We start from the raw sequence: 23,175 nt of genomic DNA, 5'->3' as shown, positions 1-23,175 counted from the left end.
CCGTGAAAAATATGGATGATGTCCGTGTGCATTCTGTATTTTGCGGAACGGAACATCTGGCCCCTAATAGAACAGTCCTATCCGTAATGCGGACAATGATAAGACACGTTCTATTCTTTTGTAAAACGGACATACGGAAACAGAATGCACACGGAGTAACTTCCGTTTTTTTCTGCGGACCTGTTGAAGACTTGTGAGGGCACAGGGGTTAATTAGTGCTGGTCTCTGGAGGAAGGCGCACTGACACACTGTCCTGAGAAGGAAAATAATGACACCCTGCAAGAAAAACTGGAGCCGCCGCCATAGCAAATCCCCATCTCACAGCGCCTGCCCAGAGGGACCCGGAGGCATTCCCATCGCCAAGACAACGGGAACAGTCCCCGGCACTGCGGCCTCTAGCGGCCGAACGCGGAATCCATTGTCTAGAAGTGTCCTCTCGCAGCCACCGTCAGCGGGGGATCCTCTCCAGCCGCTGGCTGCCTTTTGTGAGTATTTCTGGTGGGGGGATTACCGCCGGAGCGGACTGAGGGGTGAGTGCTGCGGGTCGGGGTGTTGGACGGGCCGGGGAGCTTGGAGGCCCGGGTTGTGGGGCGGGGTGGAACTTCCGAGAGCAACTAACAACGCGTGTGTGAGGCGCTTCCTCAATGTGTCCGCTCGCACCTAGAGTACGGGCCCGGGCCTGGGGCCACCCGGCCTGGCGGCAGCGCGGGGGTTAATGGGGCCACTTCCGGGCCCTCCGTGTGGAGGGGGGTGGGTTTGTTACACTGTGTCTGCTCCTGGAGGTATGTGCGGCTTCACATGATCCTTTACATACAAGGCGGCCCCCAGGCTCCAGCCCTATTCACACCCCTCAGAAGAACCGCATGACAGATGCAGCAAAGGTCTGTTTACAAGGCTGTAATCTGCCATGTGTTGCGGCTCCGTGTCCATATGTCAGTCTATAGCCAGCTGGTCAGACGGGCTCCTTCCCCGTGTGCGTTCCGTATTGTGCTCGTTCCTGTCAACAGATAGGACATGTTGTAGAACTTGCAGACCCCGTGTTCTGACCCGATCTAGCCAAAGTCCACCAACTGACCCGCATTGTGGCAGGTTTTTGGGCTTGTAAAACGCAAAACATGAAATTTATGATTTATCTTTATTTTTATTTTTTATTACCATTTTTGGTCTCAATTTTTTTATTTTAATTTTTGTTTAAGGGCTCATGCACACAAATGTGTTTTTTGTCTGAGTCTGTTCAGCTTTAATTTTTTTGCTGCCCTTACGTAGAACCGTTCATTTCAATGGGGCCCCATAAAAAAATAACGGAAATGACTCAGTGCGCCTACTGTATCCTTATGTCCGTTCCGCAAAATAATAGAACGGGTCCTATTCTTGTCCGTTTTGCAGAGGACAGGCATTGTTACAATGGATCCGCAAACGATACGGATGTGACGTGGGTGTCATCCACTTTTTTATTTTATTGCAGACTTGTGTTTTGCGGACGGTCGTGTGCGTGAGCCCTTAGGAAAACGCCTTAAAAACACATTCTGAGAGCATTCAGCACTTTGAAAAAAAACGCCATAGACCCATAAAAAATTGCATTAATGGTCATGTTTTTTGCAGAAAAGACCGAGGTATAGATTTACTGCGGCAAATGCGCCAGAATTTTTGGCTGTCTGAAAACTGAAAATTCAGACCCAAAACAAGCAGCCTAGTAATGGGAGGTACATTGGGAAGGAAGCCGACCATTGATTGGAGCTTACCGGTGACCAGGCTGCGGCTATGCTAGTGGGCCGTGTGGTAACTGCGCCAAAAATGGACCTGCATGTTCTTGGGGCGATCTGGGAAATCCTCGGCTTCCCGTTTATAATGGCGGCAGGCGCCTTCAGCGCTGAGTCGGCCTGGTTTTTGGCACTAAATCCACGCTAAAAACCTGCACCCAAAAAACTCTGTCTGAACATACCCTAAAAATGCCAGCTCCAGATGAAGGTCTATAGCAGGGATGGCCAACCTGCGGCTCTCCAGCTGTAGGCAGTGTGGCATGCTAGGAGTTGTAGTTGTGCAGCAGAGCCTCAGGTTGGCCATCCCTGGTCTATCGGAAAGGATAACCTATCCCCAGGCGGGGGTCTGAGTCTCGGAACCCATGACCATCAGCAGGGCGCTACGCTCAGGCTTTTTTTTTTGTGTAAATTTGATGGTGTTTTTTGTCTTTCTGGCTTCTTTAAAAAATGCACCATGCACGTCATCTATAGTGGAGCGAGCCACAGAAAACAGGGGCGGAGGGGGAGCCTATGGGTATACTGGTGGGTTCTTTAGGCTACTTTCACATCTGCATTTCGCTTTCCGGTATTGAGATCCATCATAGGATCCGAATAGCGCAGGAAAACGCTTCTGTTTTGTCTACATTCATTGTCAATGGGGACTTGATTCAATCGAGTAATTGTTTCAGCCCTAGTTAAGATGCCACACTTCTGGCATAAAGTAATAGTTGGTAGAGTCGAACGTATCGCCCTTCCTGAGCCCCTGTGAGGCAGCTGGTCTGCTGCCATGTGTGATACCGACCGTCTGCAGAATGGCCACCCCTAATAGAACAGTCCTTTCCTTGTCAGTAATGCGGACAATAATAGGACAGGCTCTGTTTTTTTTTTTTTTTTTAATTTTGCAGAATGGCCAAACATACGTACGGACATGGAAGCTTTCCGTTTTTTTTTTTTTTTTTTTTTTTTTTTATGGCCCCATTGAAGTGAATGGTTCTGCATGCAGGCTGCAAAAAAAAAAAAACGGAACGGACACGAAGACGAAATAAGTTTGTGTACATGAGCCCTAATGGTGGCCATATTAGACAGAAGCTGGTGAACGGTCCTTTACAGCCATACACATCGCACTCCATACTGGCCTTACATGTTCTGTGAAACCAAGCGATGGACGAAAGATCTTTTCGGGAATGTAAAGATCTGTCGTCCGACCATCAGCAGAAAACTTCAGACATGGCGTCTTCTTTTCAGATGATAACGGACGGTCATTGTTCGGCAAACATTTGTTCATTGTTAAATTTCCCCCGAAGATCAATTGCTTTAGTTAAAATTTGCCATTTCGATAGACTAACGTGCGGCCACCTCAAGGCGATGTTCACACGACAAAATCCGCGGCAGGAATGTAAAACTGCTGGCGGCTGTTTTCCTGCTTCACCGTCGGGGTTTGTTGGCATGGCTAAAATCCACGGCAGGAAAGTCAGCAGTAGGGATGAGCAACTTGTGTTTTTTAGGTTTGAGTTCGGGTTTTCTGGCGATTCCGTTACCACGGACCATAACGGAATTCTATGACTGAATGCACCATGGAAGCCTGTAAGAGGCATTCCGTCATAACGGATCTGTCTGCTGAATCAGTGGCAGATTTGACCCGTGAGAACATACCCTCAATGTAAAAACCACTCTTGGTCCGCTTCTAAGGAGGAACCTGCCACTTCTGAGTCAGTTTTGAAATTAGCGACAGAAAAAAACGCTACCATGTGCACCGTGGCAGCTTTGGTGTGGTGGGAGGCCAATGGGTGGGTTTTGATAGCGGATTCCATGACGGAAAACGGACGTATTCTATGATGGAATTCGAATCCAAGTTTATTTGTGTGAACATAGCCTAAAACTGTGCACAGCTGGCACAACTGCTGTTTTCTGTGCCGCACAGACGCTGTCGCGTGTACCAGCCTCTGATCGGGCATTTAGGTGCAGACATGAACTGCAGGTCCCTTCAGATTGCTAATGAAAGAAGTGGTAACTCGCTGTGGTTTGTTAATGCCCACACGTGTATTTACTTATTTTGGCAAACTGCGCGTCCATTAGCAAACTGCAAGGATTTCCCTCCTCTCATTAGTCGTCTGTACAGCCCTGCTGCTTTTGGCTGCATCGCCAGTGTATACGTACAGAGTATCAAAGTAAATCCAAGTATTTGTCATCCTCTACCCTACACATAGCGGTGGCAGAGACCGCTGAAGCACAGTACCACCCTTATACTACACCTGGACTTGCTGTGCGACCAAAAACTGAATAGTACCGGGATTTGCACAGAACACTCAGCGCGTTCCATGTTCCCTCAGCAGCACAGGGGAGAAGGAAGCAGTGTCCCCCCCCCCCCGTGCCGCCACTGACGGGAGAGAGGGGAGGGGCTGTGGTCACTGCGCCACCAATGACGATAACTAATGTTTAATACAAATACAGGAGGCAGGGAGCTGTGAATAGCGGCAGTTAACCCCTCAGGTGCGGCATCCCCCTGCCCCCAGTATTAAAAACATTGGTGGCACAGTGCTCCCCCCTCAACCCCAGTATTAAAAACATTGGTGGCGCCACAGGTTCCCCCCCCCCCCCTTCATTGGTGGTGCAGTGGCAGCTTCTGATCGGAGCCCCAGCAGTGTAAGCCTGGGGCTCCGATCGGTTACCATGGCAGCCAGGGCGCTACTGAAGCCCTGGGTGCCATGGTAATCTCCCTGCTGCTGTGTGTACTATCACAGGGCAGCAGGGAGAGTGTGAAGTCCCATTTACCATAATAAAGCTCTATTGGGGTGAATAGGACAAGGGATGAAAAGATCCCAGGTTCTATCCCCTGAAGGGGGAAATGGTAATTAAATAAACAGAAATAAAGATTACAAACAAAAACCTAAACAAAATATTAAGTATAAGGGCTCTTTCACATCTGCGTTCTTTTGTTCCGGCATAGAGTTCCGTCGTTGGGGCTCTATGCAGGAAGAATCCTGATCAGTTTTATCCTAATGCATTCTGAATGGAGAGAAATCCGTTCAGGAAGCATCAGGATGTCTTCAGTTCAGGACCGGAACGTTTTTTGGCCGGAGAAAATACCGCAGCATGCTGCGCTTTTTGCTCCGGCCCAAAATCCAGAACACTTGCCGCAAGGCCGGATCCGGAATTAATGCCCATTGAAAGGCATTAATCCGGATCCGTCCTTAAGCTAAACGTAGTTTCCGCGCATTGCCGGATCCGACGTTTAGCTTTTTCTGAATGGTTACCATGGCTGCCAGGATGCTAAATTCCTGGCAGCCATGGTAAAGTGTAGTGGGGAGCAGTATACTTACCGTCCGTGCGGCTCCCGGGGCGCTCCAGAGTGACGTCAGGGCGCCCCACGCGCATGGATGACGTGATCGCATGGACACGTCATCAATGTGCATGGGGCGCTCTGACGTCACTCTGGAGCGCCCCGGGAGCCGCACGGACGGTAAGTATACTGCTCCCCCGCTCCCCACTACTACTATAGCAACCAGGACTTTAATAGCGTCCTGGCTGCCATAGTAACACTGAACGCATTTTGAAGACGGGGCCGTCTTCAAATGCTTTCAGTTCACTTGCGTTTTTCCGGATCCGGCGTGTAATTCCGGCAAATGGAGTACACGACGGATCCGGACAACGCAAGTGTGAAAGAGCCCTAAGGCCTCTTGCACACGACCGTATTTTCATTCTGTTTCCGTTCCTTTTTTTTTGCATACAGAACCATTCTGAAGGTACTCAGCATTCCGTGTCTGTATTTCAATTCCGCAAAAACATGTCCTATTATTGTCTGCATTACAGACAAGGGTAGTACTGTTCTATTAGGGGCCAGCTTTTCCGTTCCACAAAATACGGAATGCACACGGATGACAAAATGCATATGGTCGTGTGCAAGAGTCCTAAATCGCCCCCTTTCCCAATTTTACATATAAAATATATAAACAAAAAATAAACATATTACATTTTGCCACTTCTGAAAAGTCCAAACTATTAAAATATAAAAAAAATATATGCGGTGAACGCCGAAAAAAACTGGATTTTTTTTTATTTTTTATAAACTGCACGATTCTCAATTTGTTTTTTGGTCACTTTACTTTTTTATGGTATCGAAATCGAATCCAAATTTTTGTATCGTGACAACACTACGGTAAACACAGTGCGCAGAACACCACCACTAAGCCTGGGTTTACACATTCAGGGTTTTTTAAATGCTGTTTTTTACGCCATAGCAAGGACTAGACTCGTTCTTTCCCTAAGGGCTCCTGCTGTGCATTCCCCTATGCACGTGCAAGGTCCATGCGGCGATGGGTCTGCGATCCATCTGCACCACAGAAGCACTCAATAGGGCTTCCGTAGCCTTCTGCTCCATGCCTCCACACCGTATCTTCTGGATTGCGGACCCATTCGGTGCGCACGCGGCTGGTGCCTGTATATTGCGGACCCGCTATTTGCAGGCCACAGCTCGGGCTGCCTTATACAGTGCATTCAGAAAGTCTTCAGACCATTTCACTTTTATCACATTTTGTTATGTTACAGCCCTGTGCAAAAATAAATGTCCTGTGTGTATGGCACCCGAATTTGTTTAAACCCCTTAGTGACCACCCATACACCTTTTTACGGTGGCCCAGTCTAAACGCTGCACGGGTTTCCTGTTTAACACTTTACATGCCGCAGGCAATGGTGGCCACCCCATGTAAAGTGCTGACAGAGGGAGTGGACTCCCTCTGTCTCCCATTGGCACCCTGCAAATGCGATTGCGGGGTGCCGATTTGTGTGAAGGCTAGCAGGGCTCTGATGTAGGCCCCAGACCAGCCTTCAGTAATTTCCAGCAGGCTGTGCCTCTCTGGCGCAGCCTGCTGGTCAATGTTAGAATAGCGTTGCCATTAAAATGCAATGCACTATAGAGTTAATGCATTGCATTTTAAAAGCAATCAAAATACTGTCTGTTATAGTTCCCTTGTGGGACTATTAAGTGGTAATAAAAAATAAAATAAAAATTGTATAAAAAAAATTGACGCTTTTTTTTCCCCCCCCATTGAAAATACACTTTTCACTGAAAAAAACTGCAAAAAAAATTTCTCCCCCATATGTTTCGGTATTGCCGCGTCCGTAACGACCCAGACTACATAAATATCACATAAATTATCCCCTATGGTGAACGCCGTAAAAAAAATAAAATACAAGTTGTCCTGCAAAAATCAATCCCTCACACAACTCCATAGAAATAAAAAAAAAAAAGTTATGGGTCTTTGGAAGTGGCAATGCAACAAAAAATTTTTCTTTAAAACAAGGGTTTTAGAAAGTAGTAAAAAGTAAAAAAAAAAAACTATATATATTTGGTATCACTATAATAGTAAAGACCCGGAGAATAAAGAAATTGTTATTTATACCGAAAAATGCCGTAAAATTTATAATGTAAAAACGCAGTGGCAGATTTGCAATTTTTTCCCCATCTCCTTCCCAGAAAGAGTTAATGAAAGTTATGTGTACCCCAAAATGGCGCCATAAAAAAAACTACAACTTGTCCCGCAAAAAAACAAGCCCTCATAAAGCTATATAGACGGAGAAATCAAAAAGTTATAGCTCTTGGAACGCGACGATGAAAAAAGAAAGAAAAACACTTGGTTAGTAAGGCCCAAAACAGGCTGGTCACAGTAAGGGGTTAAACTTAGTTGATTGTTAATTGTGATGAGGATGTGTATTTAAAGGGGTTATCCCATGGCTAATGTAAAAAGTGAAAATCAAACATCATATACAGGTCCTTCTAAAAAAATTAGCATATTGTGATAAAGTTCATTATTTTCTGTAATGTACTGATAAACATTAGACTTTCATATATTTTAGATTCATTACACACCAACTGAAGTAGTTCAAGCCTTTTATTGTTTTAATATTGATGATTTTGGCATACAGCTCATGAAAAACCGAAATTCCTATCTCAAAAAATTAGCATATCATGAAAAGGTTCTCTAAACGAGCTATTAACCTAATCATCTGAATCAACTAATTAACTCTAAACACCTGCAAAAGATTCCTGAGGCTTTTAAAAACTCCCAGCCTGGTTCATTACTCCAAACGGCAATCATGGGTAAGACTGCCGACCTGACTGCTGTCCAGAAGGCCATCATTGTCACACTCAGGCAAGAGGGTAAGACACAGAAAGAAATTTCTGAACGAATAGGCTGTTCCCAGAGTGCTGTATCAAGGCACCTCAGTGGGAAGTCTGTGGGAAGGAAAAAGTGTGGCAAAAAACGCTGCACAACGAGAAGAGGTGACCGGACCCTGAGGAAGATTGTGGAGAAGGACCGATTCCAGACCTTGGGGGACCTGCGGAAGCAGTAGACTGAGTCTGGAGTAGAAACATCCAGAGCCACCGTGTACAGGCGTGTGCAGGAAATGGGCTACAGGTGCCGCATTCCCCAGGTCAAGCCACTTTTGAACCAGAAACAGCGGCAGAAGCGCCTGACCTGGGCTACAGAGAAGCAGCACTGGACTGTTGCTCAGTGGTCCAAAGTACTTTTTTCGGATGAAAGCAAATTTTGCATGTCATTCGGAAATCTAGGTGCCAGAGTCTGGCGGAAGACTGGGGAGAGGGAAATGCCAAAATGCCTGAAGTCCAGTGTCAAGTACCCACAGTCAGTGATGGTCTGGGGTGCCATGTCAGCTGCTGGTGTTGGTCCACTGTGTTTTATCAAGGGCAGGGTCAATGCAGCTAGCTATCAGGAGATTTTGGAGCACTTCATGCTTCCATCTGCTGAAAAGCTTTATGGAGATGAAGATTTCATTTTTCAGCACGACCTGGCACCTGCTCACAGTGCCAAAACCACTGGTAAATGGTTTACTGACCATGGTATTACTGGGCTCAATTGGCCTGCCAACTCTGCTGACCTGAACCCTATAGAGAATCTGTGGGATATTGGGAAGAGAAAGTTGAGAGACGCAAGACCCAACACTCTGGATGAGCTTAAGGCCGCTATCGAAGCATCCTGGGCCTCCATAACACCTCAGCAGTGCCACAGGCTGATTGCCTCCATGCCACGCCGCATTGAAGCAGTCATTTCTGCAAAAGGATTCCCGACCAAGTATTAAGTGCAGAACTGAACATAATTATTTGAAGGTTGACTTTTTTTGTATTAAAAACACTTTTCTTTTATTGGTCGGATGAAATATGCTAATTTTTTGAGATAGGAATTTTGGGCTTTCATGAGCTGTATGCCAAAATCATCAATATTAAAACAATAAAAGGCTTGAACTACTTCAGTTGGTGTGTAATGAATCTAAAATATATGAAAGTCTAATGTTTATCAGTACATTACAGAAAATAATGAACTTTATCACAATATGCTAATTATTTGAGAAGGACCTGTAGTACACGATGACCTCCTAACAAACTTAGAACCCGCCCTGTACCTCACATGGATCCAGAGATCTCACCAATCATTGCTCTGTTAGATTTATATCAAGCTGACAGCTGAAGGGGAGTGTCTTTTTTGTTGCAGCTCAGGGGGCGTGTCCATTATCTCCCTATCACAGCTCAGGGGGCGTGTCCATTATCTCCCTATCACAGCTCAGGAGGCAGTTGAAGGATGAAACTGAGCATGTGCGGCCTTCTCAGTGAGCAGGATAAAGAAATAAGAAAAAACAAATAGCATGCGGCGCTATACAGATACATATTATTGAATAGCTCAGTGGTGATGCAAAATGTTTAATTACATGCAATTACAAAAGTATTCAAATCCAGGTGCTGGTTTTGAAAACTGTAGAATATTTTTTGTGGGACAACACCTTTTAAGGCTGAATTTACATACACTTTTACCGTGCGGCACAGTGCTGAAATGCAGGATATGCATTGAAAATGTAGAGTTTTTTTGTTTTTTTTTTCCAAGACCATCAAGAGTGTACAAAATTATTTATATTATTATGGTTATTTCTACTTAAAGAATCCCATATATATCCTGTGATTTTAATTTTGTCCTTGTGTTTTTTAGGAATATACTGTGAGAACCTGGCTTGGGGGGTGGGGTTATAATGCCCCATGGTAACAGTCCCCAAGATACTCAGAATCCATCTCAGCCTCCGAAAAGCAGCTCAGGGAATGATGGCGACCAGCAGAGGACTCAGAAAACAACACCTCAATCACCTGCCCCATCATTTGCACAAGCAATTAGTTCTCCTGGACCTCAGTCACCCAGTTACCAAATACAGCAGCTCATAATGAGCCGGAATCCAGTTGCTGGTCAGAATGTGAACATTACTCTACAGAATGTGGGGCAAGTGGTAGCAGGAAACCAGCAGATAACGCTCACCTCACTGCCATTAACAAATCCTGCCTCTCCTGGGTTCCAGTTCAGTTCCCAGCCACGCCGGTTTGAGCATGGGTCTCCTTCTTATATTCAGGTTACATCCCCAATATCTCAGCAGGTCCAGAATCAAATTCCTGCACAACCCAATGCCGTGCCAATCCAAGCATTGCAGGGTGTAAGGGCCACCACTGCTGGAGCGAACTTGGGGATGTGTAACAAGGCTTCCACACCTGGATTTGTAGATGCGGGTTTGTTGGTGAGACAACTAAGTCTTGGTTCATCAAGTACTGGACACTTTGTATTTCAAGAGGGATCTGGAATTACACAGATAGCACCCGGCACCCAAATGCATCTTCCATCAGGGACCTCCACGCCAGTCCAGACCCATACTGTGTTGCACTCCAATTCACAGACTGTTGGTCAGGTACATCAGTTTGGATCACAGAACACTGTAGGTGCTGGTGCTGGTATGCAACACATAACGACCACTAATCTATCACCACAGATAGGCAGTATTATCCAAGGACAGTTCATTCAGCAACAGCAGGTTCTCCACGGCCAGCAGCTGGGCAAGACCATCAGCTTTGACCGAACATCTGGAGGAATGATAGCTGGTGTGGCTGGAGCATCTGCTTTTGGGATGACAACACAGCAGAGCCCAACAAGTCCATCCCGAGCAGCTGCTCCTCAAGGACTTTCTAGTCTTCCCCTTACTCCAACCAGCACTGTCAAGAAACCGGTGAAGAGGCTTGAGGAGATCCCACCAGCGACTGCTGAAGATGCACGATTGAGGAAACAGTGTTTAGAACATCATTACAAAGCTATGAAAGGGCTGAAAGAAAACTTCAAAGATTACCTGACAGAGTTGTTCTTTTTACAGCACTTTCAAGGGAACATGATGGATTTCTTGGCCTTCAAAAAGAAACCTACATTATTGTTACAGAGTTTTTTAAGGCAAAGTGATTTAGATCTAGAAGTGGAGGAGGAGGAAGTGGAAAAGAGCCCGGCACTCGTCACTATGCAGGTATGATCACTTGTCTTTCTGCAAAAAAAGTCTAAATTCATTTATCAATTTTCCCATCAACTTCCTGTGGCAGAGTAATCCTTGTGCCTTTAAGGAATGTAGTATTAGGACACTGGTTAGAGGGGTTGTCTAATCTCTCCGATACTAAGGCCACGTGGTGGTCGGCTCTTGGTAACGATGAGATGAGACATCCCTTTAATTGTACTGTGTCCTACTGCAGATCTTATAAGATGATATAGGGGCATAGTGTGGCATTGCCTTTCTAACATGGCAGCGTGTCATGGCATAGTCACCTTTGTAGGATACATCATTTGTGTTGGTTTGGTTTTTTGTCAAATGCCCTGCCACAGAGAGTATCATGTAACTGAAAAAGGATCCGTTCCCTCTCCTGTCTGTTTTAGTAATTGTATTCCACCTGAAATGACAATTCCTATGACAGTATGTTGTGCCGCCCCTCTATTATTCCTGCTACAATTTTATGAATAAATGTACAACTGGGTGTTCTCATTTGAGGCTGCACTGTGCTCATGGCAGACTTTGTAGGGACACGCCAGCTGTACATTTACTTTAAAGATAGTTAAAGTCCTTTCAGTGAGGAGGTCCTATTTTCACACAGCTGATCCATGGGGGATGCCGGATCCCTACTGATCAGATACTGCCGACCTATCCTGAGGTTAGTTCATAAGTATTAAACACTCGGAAAGCCCCTTTAAATGAAAAAATATTCTTTGTTATATCGTAATTGAGATCTATGTCCTTTCTTTGCCATTTCAAAAAATAAAGCAGCCCATAGGAAGCTGATAAAGCTGACTCCATTGTTTCCTATGGGATTAGTTCTGTGTTTGGTGACATGTCCACGTTGTTTCTCTGTCCGGCTGTGGATGCTGGACACTGTCGGACCCTTTCTCACTCTGTACATTTGGTTCACGTTTGATGTCACCATTTTTGTACTATATTATGTATATATGCCCATTTTCATATGTCCAGAATTTTAGATAATGGTGCTTTACAATAGCAGTATCACCATCAATAATATCAATGTGAGCGCATCCTTCACAGGATTCTTATTAATAATGTATTGCCTGACCATTGGGCTGTATTACAGATTCTGATTAATCATTGGTCAAATGGCTCTTTACATCCAGATCTTTTGTGATACACACCAACTATTGGTCTGATTGAACAGATAATCTGTTGGTGTAACACCAGAAGAACCTAACATGATGATGTGCCTGGGTAGAGGATATATGATGTACATGATTACAGTGTGCCTCATTACATAAATAGTATAGTTTAAAGGGGGTTATTATGGAAGAGATAACGACTTATCGCTATCATCATCACATCAGTGGGGGTCCAAGTCCCCGCAGCCCGCCAATCTTCTGTTTCAGGGAGCCACTGCAAAGCTATGGTGAGCAATGCAGACTCCCAGCAGTGGCAGTGCTTGGCAATGCAGCTCGGCCTCATTGACTTGAATGGGGCTGAGCTGCACCTAGGCTACGTGACTGATGTACAGTGATGTCACTGGCCTAGGAGGAGGTCGTGGCGCTCAAGGCCTTTTCTAACAGCGGGGTCCCGGATGTTGCAACCCTGCAGATCTGATACTGATGGCTTATTCTGCGGATAAAGCTTATATTACACCTGCAGATTTTTGTAGGGAGGGAAGCGTTTCTTCCCAGCAATCGTCTGCTTGCTAGTGGAGGAAATTGCTGTTATTACATGCAGCGATCTCCTCTACAGTATAGAGGGGAGCAATCGCTAATGCCATCGCTCACCTCCATACAAAATCATTGTTTGCTGGGAGCAGATCGTGATTACACAGCTCAATCTGCTGCCGGCAAACGATCATTTTTAAACCCACTAAAAGATTCTAATTACTGGATAAACGAGTGTTTGCTCATTCATCAGGCGGCGGCCAGATCATTGCTAACGAGCGTCCCTGCGAATGCTTGTCGGCGATCGTCTTCAGTATTATCAGCAGGTGTAATATAAGCTTAAAGCAGTTATCCAAGAGATATAATGCCCCTCACGTATGTTTTTTTTTTTTTTTTCATTGTAAGGGCTCGCGCACACGACCGTATGTATTTTGCTGTCCACAAAAAATACGTATAACATCCGTGTGCATTCCGTATATTTTGTGGAACGGAACACCTGGACCCTAATAGGACAGTCCTGTCCTTGTCCATAATGCGGACAATAATAGGACATGTTCAATTTTTTTTTTTGCGGAATGGAAATAAAAACATGCGGAATGCACACTGAGTAACTCCTGTTTTTTTTTTTTTTTTTTTTTGCTTTTGCGGACCCATTGAAGTGAATGGTTCCGTATACGGTCTGCAAAAAAAACCACGTAACGGTCACGCAAAGAAAATACATTTGTGTGCATGAGGCTCGTGTTTCTGGGTCTCTCCAGTGAATCGAAGGCTCCCAGATTTCACAGCACTTGAGTCGTGTCTTTTGGCTCTATCCGTTTCTGATACATATTTTTTATTATTTCAGTCTTTAGATGCTCCTACAAGCCCTGCGCTAGAAATACCAAGTGCTATGGAGATCCAAGCTTCCTATGTGCAAAAGGAGAACTCAGCTGGTAATATCTACATTAACTGTGTAATGTTCAGATGGCATTTTACACTTATTTCTTTATGGACACCATATTTAATTGAATATTTCGGCCTCCTTCACACACACTTTTTTTTTCATTGTGTTAAAATGGTTGTGAAAAGTTCCATGCGTCATCTTTTTATTTATTTATTTTCCAAATATCTTTGTTGGCTTTTTTTTTTTTTTTTTTTTTTTTGTTTCGTAACGTTTTGAACATGCGATTTTGAGGTTCTCTTTAGAAATGTATGACGCTAAAACACTATGCTTAGAACATGCTGCATATTTAAATAAAATGCTTCTGATCCCAAAATAACAAAGCTCCTATCCTGTAGTCTTCTCAGTATCTTGTTGTACGTCCAAAGAAGCATCTGGCCGCAACATTTCTGAACTAATCAAAAAGCCATGGAAAAACTGGTTAAAAAGTGTGGGAATCCAGACGTTAAAGCAGGGGTGCACAATGTTTCCTGGTTGGGGGCCACAGTTGCCCGACTGAACCAATGAGGAGGGCCGAAATTAAATTTTAAAGGTGCATTAACAACTGAAATATTGTACTTATGGCTCATTGAACACACATTATATACCAGTAATGTCTAGTTACACTTCCAGGACTCCCATCTAATGGGAGAAATACATGAAAAATACATGTGAGCAGCCACAAGACATAGGCATACATGTCTGTTACCAGATGGTTGGGGGCCGCACAGAATGGTATCAAGGGCCGCATGTGGCCCCCGGGCCGCAGGTTGTGCACCCCTGCGTTAAAGGGATTGTTCCATCACAACAACTTATCCTGTGATTGGTGGGAGAGGGTTTGACTGCTGGAGCCCCTGCTAATCACTAGAAAGGGGGGCCAGTCAACTCTATGGGATGACCAGAGATAGGTGAGTACCATTGCTTGGCTGACTCTGGCCGCCTCGTAGAGCTGAATGGGTGGTGCATTTCTGCCACTCCATTGAAAGAGGGAACACAGGCCCCACCAGTTAGACCCCTGCTGAACACTTGGCCCTTTTCCTGTGGACAGGCAGTACGTTGTTGTAGTGGGAGAACCCATTTATAAGAAACATTTCTGGACATAGACCTAAATTGTTGTTTTGAATTCTGTGTTGCAGACTTTTCCGATAATTTCGAGTCCATGTTTTTTCTCATACATTTTCCTTCGTTTAGTTGGCAGCTTTCCAGTGACATTAGAATTTGTTCTCCGCTTTGCCTGATCTTTTCATATTGTAGAAACCAGGGCACTGTGAAGTTATGTGATCAACGAAAATAGTATTTTATAACTATTTCCTGCAAAGTGTCAAAGAGACGTGCTCCACTAGATGCATAAATGGCCAAAGTTTCAGTCCTTCCCGGCCTAGGAGACAATTCCATACGTATAAGATTAGATGACACATAACAGTTAGACATATAGTAAGTAAAGACTGTGCAGTGGAACAGAAATTGGATAATTACAAAATTACAACTATCTGTTCTCAAACAATGCTAAATCTGAATTACACGCGACCACATTGTAACCAAAAAGTAAGTACAGGGTCACTTGTGACGATTGCCATTTGTCTGAAAGTGAAAAGGAGGAAGCAATTCAATGTGAATCACAAATCCTAAAAGGAAAACTGGAAAAGTGAAAGGTTATGTTCACACCAGTGCTCGAAATCCAGTAGACTGTTCCAACAGAAGAGTTCATGGTATCTGGCATAACAGGATAATGCTGGGAGGCGCCGGATCCCCATTGACTAGGCTGTGATCTGGCCACTTCCCGGCATGAATGCCTGGTTTCGGCCAGACAAACATGGCTGCATGCAACAGGTTTTGTCCGGCTGACAGTTGCAATTTATGGATCAGTCTGCTGGATGTCCTAACACTAGTGTGAATTTAGAATAAATGACCATCAAGAAAAAAAACCCTTGAAGGGTCTGGTACACAAGCAAAGCACAGCTAAATCACAGAGGAGACCTCGGATCAGACCCCCCAATGTTGATCAGACCTCGGATCGGACCCCCCAATGTTGATCAGACCTCGGATCGGACCCCCCAATGTTGATCAGACCTCGGATTGGACCCCCCAATGTTGATCAGACCTCGGATCGGACCCCCCAATGTTGATCAGACCTCGGATCGGACCCCCCAATGTTGATCAGACCTCGGATCGGACCCCCCAATGTTGATCAGACCTCGGATCGGACCCCCCAATGTTGATCAGACCTCGGATCGGACCCCCCAATGTTGATCAGACCTCGGATCGGACCCCCCAATGTTGATCAGACCTCGGATCAGACCCCAGATCAGACAAAAAATTAATAAATCAACTCTGATGCAGACACTGCCCCTGAGATCCAGCCCTCTTCCTATTGCGCTGCACTGTGCTGTGACCCAATGTTGCACAGGACACGGCAAAGCTTGCAGCATCGGCAGACTAAGGCCCCTTGCACATGGGCGTCACGTCGGCTAACCCGCGCCAGTAGGCATGTAATTTCAGTCAATTTTGTCTGCGATTGTGTTTCGATGTTCTTTTTTTTCCATGCGAGTGCAATGTGTTTTGCACGCGCGTGAGAAAAAACTGAATGTGGTACCCAGACCCGAACACTGACTTTTTCTCTGAAGTTCGGGCTTGGGTTAGATGTTCTGTTCATTTTATTATTTCCCTTATAACATGGTTATAAGGGAATTAATAGCATTCTTAATACAGAATGCTAACTAAAATGTCCATTGAGGGGTTAAAAATAAATAAAATTAACTTGCCTCATCCACTTGATCACGCAGCTGGTATAGTCTTCTTTCTTTCTTCCTGCAGGACCTGCAAAAGGACCTTCTATCTTCATTCTTAATTCAATGATTTTGGAAATTTTCTTGAAAATGAAAAAACCGGAATTAGACTTGCCGGTAATTCAGTTTCCATGAAATCACCATGACGGCCACAAGGAGATTGACCCATGACCTCTGTGGGGGCAGGAAACAGAGAAGAGGTTAAATTGCCCCCTCCCACCACCGCACCTCAGTGTTCCAAAGATATCAAGTGCCAGAAGTGTCCTAGTATTTCCCAGTATTACACCATACCAGAAAAATACCGGTGAAAAACAAAATTTCAACAAAAGAAGGGAGGGAATGTATGGGCCGTCATGGTGATTTCATGGAAACTGAATTACCGGTAAGTCTAATTCCGGTTTTCCCATATCATCACCATGACGGCCACAAGGAGAGTTATAAAATTATTTTTTATGGGTGGGGGCAACCGCCTGGAGAACCTTCTGACCAAAAGAGAGGCCAGAGGTTCCAGACAAGTCCAAACGGTAATGTTTCACAAATGTGTGAATACTAGACCAGGAGGCGGCCCTGCATATATCATCCAGGGAGGCCCCTGCTCTTTCAGCGAAGGTAGTAGATACAGCTCTGGTAGAGTGGGCTCTAATATTGGAAGGAGGATCCAGATTCTGGTTCTTATAACATAAGGTAATAGTGTCCTTAATCCATCTTGCAATGGAGGATTTTGAGGCCCTGGATCCCTTATTCCTTCCAGCAAATTGGACAAGCAGACTGTCAGACTTCCTGAAGTCCCTAGTGGCTTCCAAGTATCTAATAACTGCACGATTAACGTCAAGGAAATGAAATTGCTCTTCTTCCTGATCCTTGGGATTGTTGAAGAAGGATGGAAGTAGGATCTCCTGGCCTCTGTTGCGGTCTGAGGCCACCTTTGGCAGGAAACCTGGGTCTAGTTTAAGCACAATCTTATCCTCAGTGATGGTAAGGTATGGTTCCCAAATGGAGAGAGCCTGAATCTCTCCCAGTCTCTTGGCAGAGGTAATTGCTATAAGAAAGGCAGTCTTAAATGAAAGCAACTTGATTGAACAATCCTCCAACGGCTCAAATGGGGAACACATAAGATTGTTGAGAACTAAATTTAAGTCCCAGGTTGGGCTGCGGGACCTAAGTGTGGGTCTCAGTCTACGTGCAGCTCTAATGAATCGTTTGATCCATCTATGCTCTGCCAGGTCGGAATCAAAGAAGGCGCTCAATGCCGAAACTTGAACCTTTAAAGTGGATGGAGAAAGGCCCATGTCCAGGCCCTTTTGTAGAAATTCCAGAATTTTCTGGATACTGGGCCCCACGGAATTTGGATTTTCCTCGCCCGACCATGAGCAGAATCTCTTCCAGATCTTCAGGTATATCGCTGAAGTGACCTTTTTCCTAGAACATCTCAGGGTGGCTATAACCTGGTCTGACAGGCCCTGAGACCTTAAGAGGGAGACCTCAGGATCCAAGCCGTGAGCTTCAGGAACTCCGGATGAGGATGTAGCAAAGGACCCTGGTATAGGATGTCCCCCCTGAGTGGGAGTCTCACTGGTTCGTCTATTGCTAGCTTTAATAGAGGGGCGAACCAACTCCTCTTGGGCCAGAACGGAGCGATCAGTATTACCGTGGTTCTCCCCTCCTGAATCTTCTGAATGACCCTCGGGATGAGCGGCAATGGAGGGAATGCGTACCCTAGATCCCAGCACCATTTTAGGGAGAAGGCGTCTACTCTCCAGGGATGGTCCCCAGCATTTAGGGAGCAGAATGTTTGCACCTTTGTATTTCTCCTTGATGCAAACAGGTCTATTGTAGGAAGCCCCCATCTTCGGGTTAGCATATTGAAGACTTCTGGGTTCAGTGCCCACTCTGTATGATCTATTACCTGTCTGCTCAAAAAGTCCGCTTCTAGATTCAGGGATCCCTTCAGGTGCATTGCTGAGATGGACTTTAGTTCCTTTTCTGCAAAGGAGAAGATCTCCTCTGAGATACTCTGGAGTCTCCTTGATCGAGTACCCCCCTGGTGTTTTAGGTAGGAGACCACAGTCACGTTGTCCGATAGGATTTTTCACGTGCTGATTTCGTATCAATTGCTTGGCGGCGAGAAGGGCTTCTCTTACTGCATACAGCTCCCTGAAATTTGAAGACTGAGCAGATATCAGACGCTTCCACGTTCCTTGGAAATAGGCTCTGTCGATTTTTGCTCCCCAACCGGATTGGCTGGCGTCCGTGAAGACTGTAATCGACGGTGACCTGATCCATGGGACTCCCTGGGACAGATTCCTCTCCTTCGTCCACCATGAGAGGGACTTCTTTACTAATCCTGGGATTGGGAGCTTGGAGTCCAGAGAACCCTTCTTCTTGTTCCAGTGGGACAATAGCCAGGTCTGAATCACACGGCAGTGAGCCTGTGCCCACTCGACCGAGGGTATACAGGAGGTTAGGAGGCCGATTTAGGCTCATTGCTTCCCTCACTGAGCATTTTTTCCCCCGTTGGAAGCGCCTCACCTTGTTTATCAGGGACTGGATTTTGCTCTGTGGAAGAAAGGTTGACTGAGTTACGGAGTCTAGAGTAACTCCCAGAAATCTCACCTTCTGGGATGGAACCAACATTGACTTGGGTTCGTTCACTATCCAACCTAGTTGAGATAGGCGGGACAGAAATACTTCCAGGTCCGACAGCAGGAGATCTTTTGAGTCCGCTATGACTAGGAAATCGTCCAGATATGGCACTATATTTAATCCCTCCTGTCTGAGAGGGGCTATCATCTCTACCACAAGTTTGGTGAAGAGCCTTGGAGCGGCTGAAATCCCGAAGGGCAGTGCTATAAACTGGAAATGACAAATCCGATTGGAAGGGTCTAGGACAGCAAACCTTAGAAACCTCTGGTGATCTGGGTGAATGGGGACGTGCAGATAGGCATCTTTCAGGTCGATCGAGCACATAAATGCCCCTAGCTTTATCAACGGCACTAAAGATCTGAGAGACCCCATCTTGAACTTCCTGTAAAGAATAAACTTGTTCAGTTGTTTTAAGTTTATGATGGTCCGGAAGTCTCCTTCCTTTTTCCTTACTAAGAATAGGGTTGAATAGTACCCCTGACCCCTCTGAGATGCGGGGACCGGGATTACAGCACCCTTCTTCACCAAGTCCTGGACTCCTTGAAAGATGTTTAGGTTGGAGAGTCTGGTAGGCAACCTCGTGATGACGAATCTTGCAGGGGGGAGAGAGGTGAACTCGATCCTGTAACCTTGCTGAATGATGTCCAGGGCCCAGGGATTTCTTGATGTTAATGACCATGGACCCAGGAAATCCTTCAGTCTCCCCCCTACAACGGCGTCATTGTTTGTCCTCAGATTTGGACTGGGGCTTGAGAAGGAAGCCCCTTCCTCTACCCCCTTTGGGATAAGACCAGCGGCCTGACTTGCCTTTCCCTCTAACAGACTTATTCTGTCTGCCGTAGGACCGAAAGGACTGATTCTTCCTAAAGGACCTTTCCTCTGGGAATCCCTTTTTCTTGTCGGCCGCCTTCTCAAGTATCTCGTCTAGGACCGGCCCGAATACATATTCTCCTGAAAAGGGGATGGATATCAGTTTTAGCTTAGAGATTCTATCGCCCGACCAGGACTTCATCCACAAAGTCCGACGAGCCGCATTGGACAACCCTGCCTCCCTAGCACCGAATCTGATAGACTCAGCAGATGCATCTGCCAGGAACCCTGTAGCTGATTTGAGTAGCGGTATGGACTGCAGGATCTCTTCCCTGGAGGTCTTCCTGCTTAGGTGGTTCTCAAGTTCCCCTAACCACAGGTACATAGACCTGGCTACCGATGTTGCCGCAATGTTGGTCTTGATGTTAAACATGGAGGCCTCCCAAGCTTTCCTTAAAAGGGCATCTGCCTTTCGCTCCATGGTGTCCTTCAATTGGGCAGCATCCTCAAACGGCAGGGCAGTTTTTTTGTTAACCTTTGCCACCTGCACGTCAACTTTAGGGGTCCCGTCAAACAGCTTAGACTGAGAGGGGTCGAATAATAATCGATTTTTAAACTCTTTGGAAATCCCCAATCGTTTCTCAGGTTCTGACCATTCCTCCAGAATCATTTGTCTAATGTGCTCGTTTATGGGGAAGACCTTGGATTTTTTCACCTTGAGTCCCCCAAACATTTCGTCCTGAATAGAAACGGACCTAGGGGTCTCTTCAATCCCCATTGTTGCTCTGACTGCCTTTAACAAGTCATTCATCTCCTCCGAGGAAAAATAAAACTTCTTATTATTTTCGTATACCTCCCCCTCAGAGAGAGATGGATCATCCTCCCACTGCGTGGAGGTAGAAGCTTTATCGCCTGCGTCCTCGGATCCGGAAGAAAAAATCCTGGAACGCGGACGCTTGCGAGAAGGCTCGTCCTGGGGATCAGACTGGGCAACTCTAGCGGCCCGAATTTCTTCCTGAACCACCGATCTGATATTTTCCATAAGGGACGACTGTTCCTCCTGGATTACATCAGAAATACATGCTTTACAAAGCTTCTTTCCATAATCGTCAGGCAGTTTCCTTGCACAAGAGATGCAGCGAGGAGGTTTTTTAAGCTTTTTTTTGCGCCTCTTTAGCCTGAAACAGATATGGAAATAGCGGTATCAGAAAATAAGGCCTTGGCAAAGAAAGAATATCGTGCCATAAGACAAGCGGATCCCCAGAGGGATACTTACAGGAGGCAGAGGGGGAGCATCCAGCTCCATAACAGTTTACCTCAGGACCTGACATTCTGTAGGGTAAAATGCAGCTGCAGTACTCACAGACCTCAGATCAGCGTCCTTATGGCAGCTCCCGCCTTTTATTCAAACTGCTCTGCTCCTGCGCTTTACTTCCGGGTTGCGGCCGAACCCGGAAGTGACGTCACCGACGTCGGCGTGCGCACACGCCGGCCGCTACCAGCCCGACCCACAGGGGAGGAGGAGGAGGAGAATTGCGGCCCGGGAGCAGGCTCCAGACCAGCCGGAGCGAGTCCTCCCGATACCCCCCAGCCCAGCATGAGCACGCGGCCGCCGGCGGACTGGGGGAGCTCCGATGAGCCTCAGGTAACCAGGAGGCCCCTGGAGACAACGAAAAAATAATAAACAAAATCCTATCTTCATCTCCCTGCCGCCGCAGGGAGACTCTTCTCTGACCCTGGCCACAGTGGGGACAGGAACACTGAGGTGCGGTGGTGGGAGGGGGCAATTTAACCTCTTCTGTTTCCTGCCCCCACAGAGGTCATGGGTCAATCTCCTTGTGGCCGTCATGGTGATGATATGGGAAAAATTGCCTCTAAAATTCTAAACCTTCTTACGTCCTAAAAAATTTACATTACTAAAATAACATAAAGTAGTAGCCTTATAGTCAATGTTAATAAGTATTTTATGAGATATCAACTGTCAGTCTTAAAAACAGAGAGATTAAAATTTAGAAAATGGTAAAAAAAAAAAAAAAAAAATTGTAAATTTTTGATTTTTTTTGTTTAAATGAACTTAAAACATATTGACTCAAATTTACCATTAACATGTACAATGTGTCACAAAAACAATCTCACAATGGCTTAGATAAGTAAAAGCGTTCTAAGGTTATTACCACATAAAGTGACGCATGTCAGATTAGCAAAATTGGGCTTGGTCTAGGGTTGTACTGCCTGTCTTCTGCGGCCCTGCCTGCAAGCTGCACTGCACATGGTGATGACACTTGATAAACTACAATGTCTCCCTGTTTCCCCCTATACAGGAGCAACAAGAAGACATTACTGTATGGAGGCCACAAGACATTTTTATACTGATGGCAAAGGGGTTACGTTACAAATTGTTGTCCCATACAGTATAATGTCACCTTCTGGCCTCCTTACAGTATAGTTCCTAAGTCCAGACAGTATAATGTCTCCTGGTGGCCCCATGCAGTATAGTGACTCTTGTGCCCCGCTGCCTGCCCATACAGTGTATAGAAACATAGACTGTGTCAGCAGATAAGAACCATTTGGCCCATCTAGTCTGCCCAATATACTGAATACTATGGATAGCCCCGGCCCTATCTTATATGAAGGATGGCCTTATGCCTATCCCATGCATGCTTAAACTCCTTCACTGTATTTGCAGCTACCACTTCTGCAGGAAGACTATTCCATGCATCCACTACTCTCTCAGTAAAGTAATACTTCCTGATATTACTTTTAAACCTTTGCCCCTCTAATTTAAAACTATGTCCTCTTGTAGCAGTTTATCTTCTTTTAAATATTCTCTCCTCTTTTACCTTGTTGATTCCCTTTATGTATTTAAAAGTTTCTATCATATCCCCTCTGTCTCGTCTTTCTTCCAAGCTATACATGTTAAGGTCCTTTAATCTTTCCTGGTAAGTTTTATCCTGCAATCCATGTACCAGTTTAGTAGCTCTTCTCTGAACTCTCTCCAAAGTATCAATATCCCGCTAGAGATATGGTCTCCAGTACTGAGCACGATACTCCAAATGAGGTCTCACTAGTGCTCTGTAGAGCGTCATGAGCACCTCCCTCTTTCTAATGGTAATGCCTCTCCCTATACACCCAAGCATTCTGCTAGCATTTCCTGCTGCTCTATGACATTGTCTGCCTACCTTTTAAGTCTTCTGAAATAATGACCCCTAAATCCCTTTCCTCAGATACTGAGGTTAGGACTGTATCACTGATTTTATATTCTGCTCTTGGGTTTTTACTCCCCAGGT

The 23,175-nt window shown here is 45.6% G+C and overlaps 1 protein-coding gene across 2 annotated transcripts in view; it reads left to right on the top strand.

Moving 5' to 3' along the window:
- The first annotated feature begins 374 nt into the window (after positions 1 to 374).
- The window catches only part of LOC122924487 (E1A-binding protein p400-like), a 153,122-nt gene continuing 130,321 nt past the window's right edge, over positions 375 to 23,175 (top strand). For both annotated transcript variants that reach the window (XM_044275619.1, XM_044275618.1), the window contains exons 1-3: positions 375 to 485; positions 9,737 to 11,075; positions 13,575 to 13,662. In XM_044275619.1, coding sequence (XP_044131554.1) covers positions 9,777 to 11,075; positions 13,575 to 13,662 — 1,387 coding nt within the window. In that variant the 5' untranslated portion in view covers positions 375 to 485; positions 9,737 to 9,776. The remainder of the gene's footprint in view (positions 486 to 9,736; positions 11,076 to 13,574; positions 13,663 to 23,175) is intronic.

This window comes from Bufo gargarizans, chromosome 1, assembly GCF_014858855.1.
Source record: "Bufo gargarizans isolate SCDJY-AF-19 chromosome 1, ASM1485885v1, whole genome shotgun sequence".
Classification (NCBI taxonomy): Eukaryota; Metazoa; Chordata; class Amphibia; order Anura; family Bufonidae; genus Bufo; species Bufo gargarizans.
The sequence above is the reverse complement of the archived record's forward strand: the minus strand, read 5'-3'. Positions and strand labels throughout refer to the sequence as shown.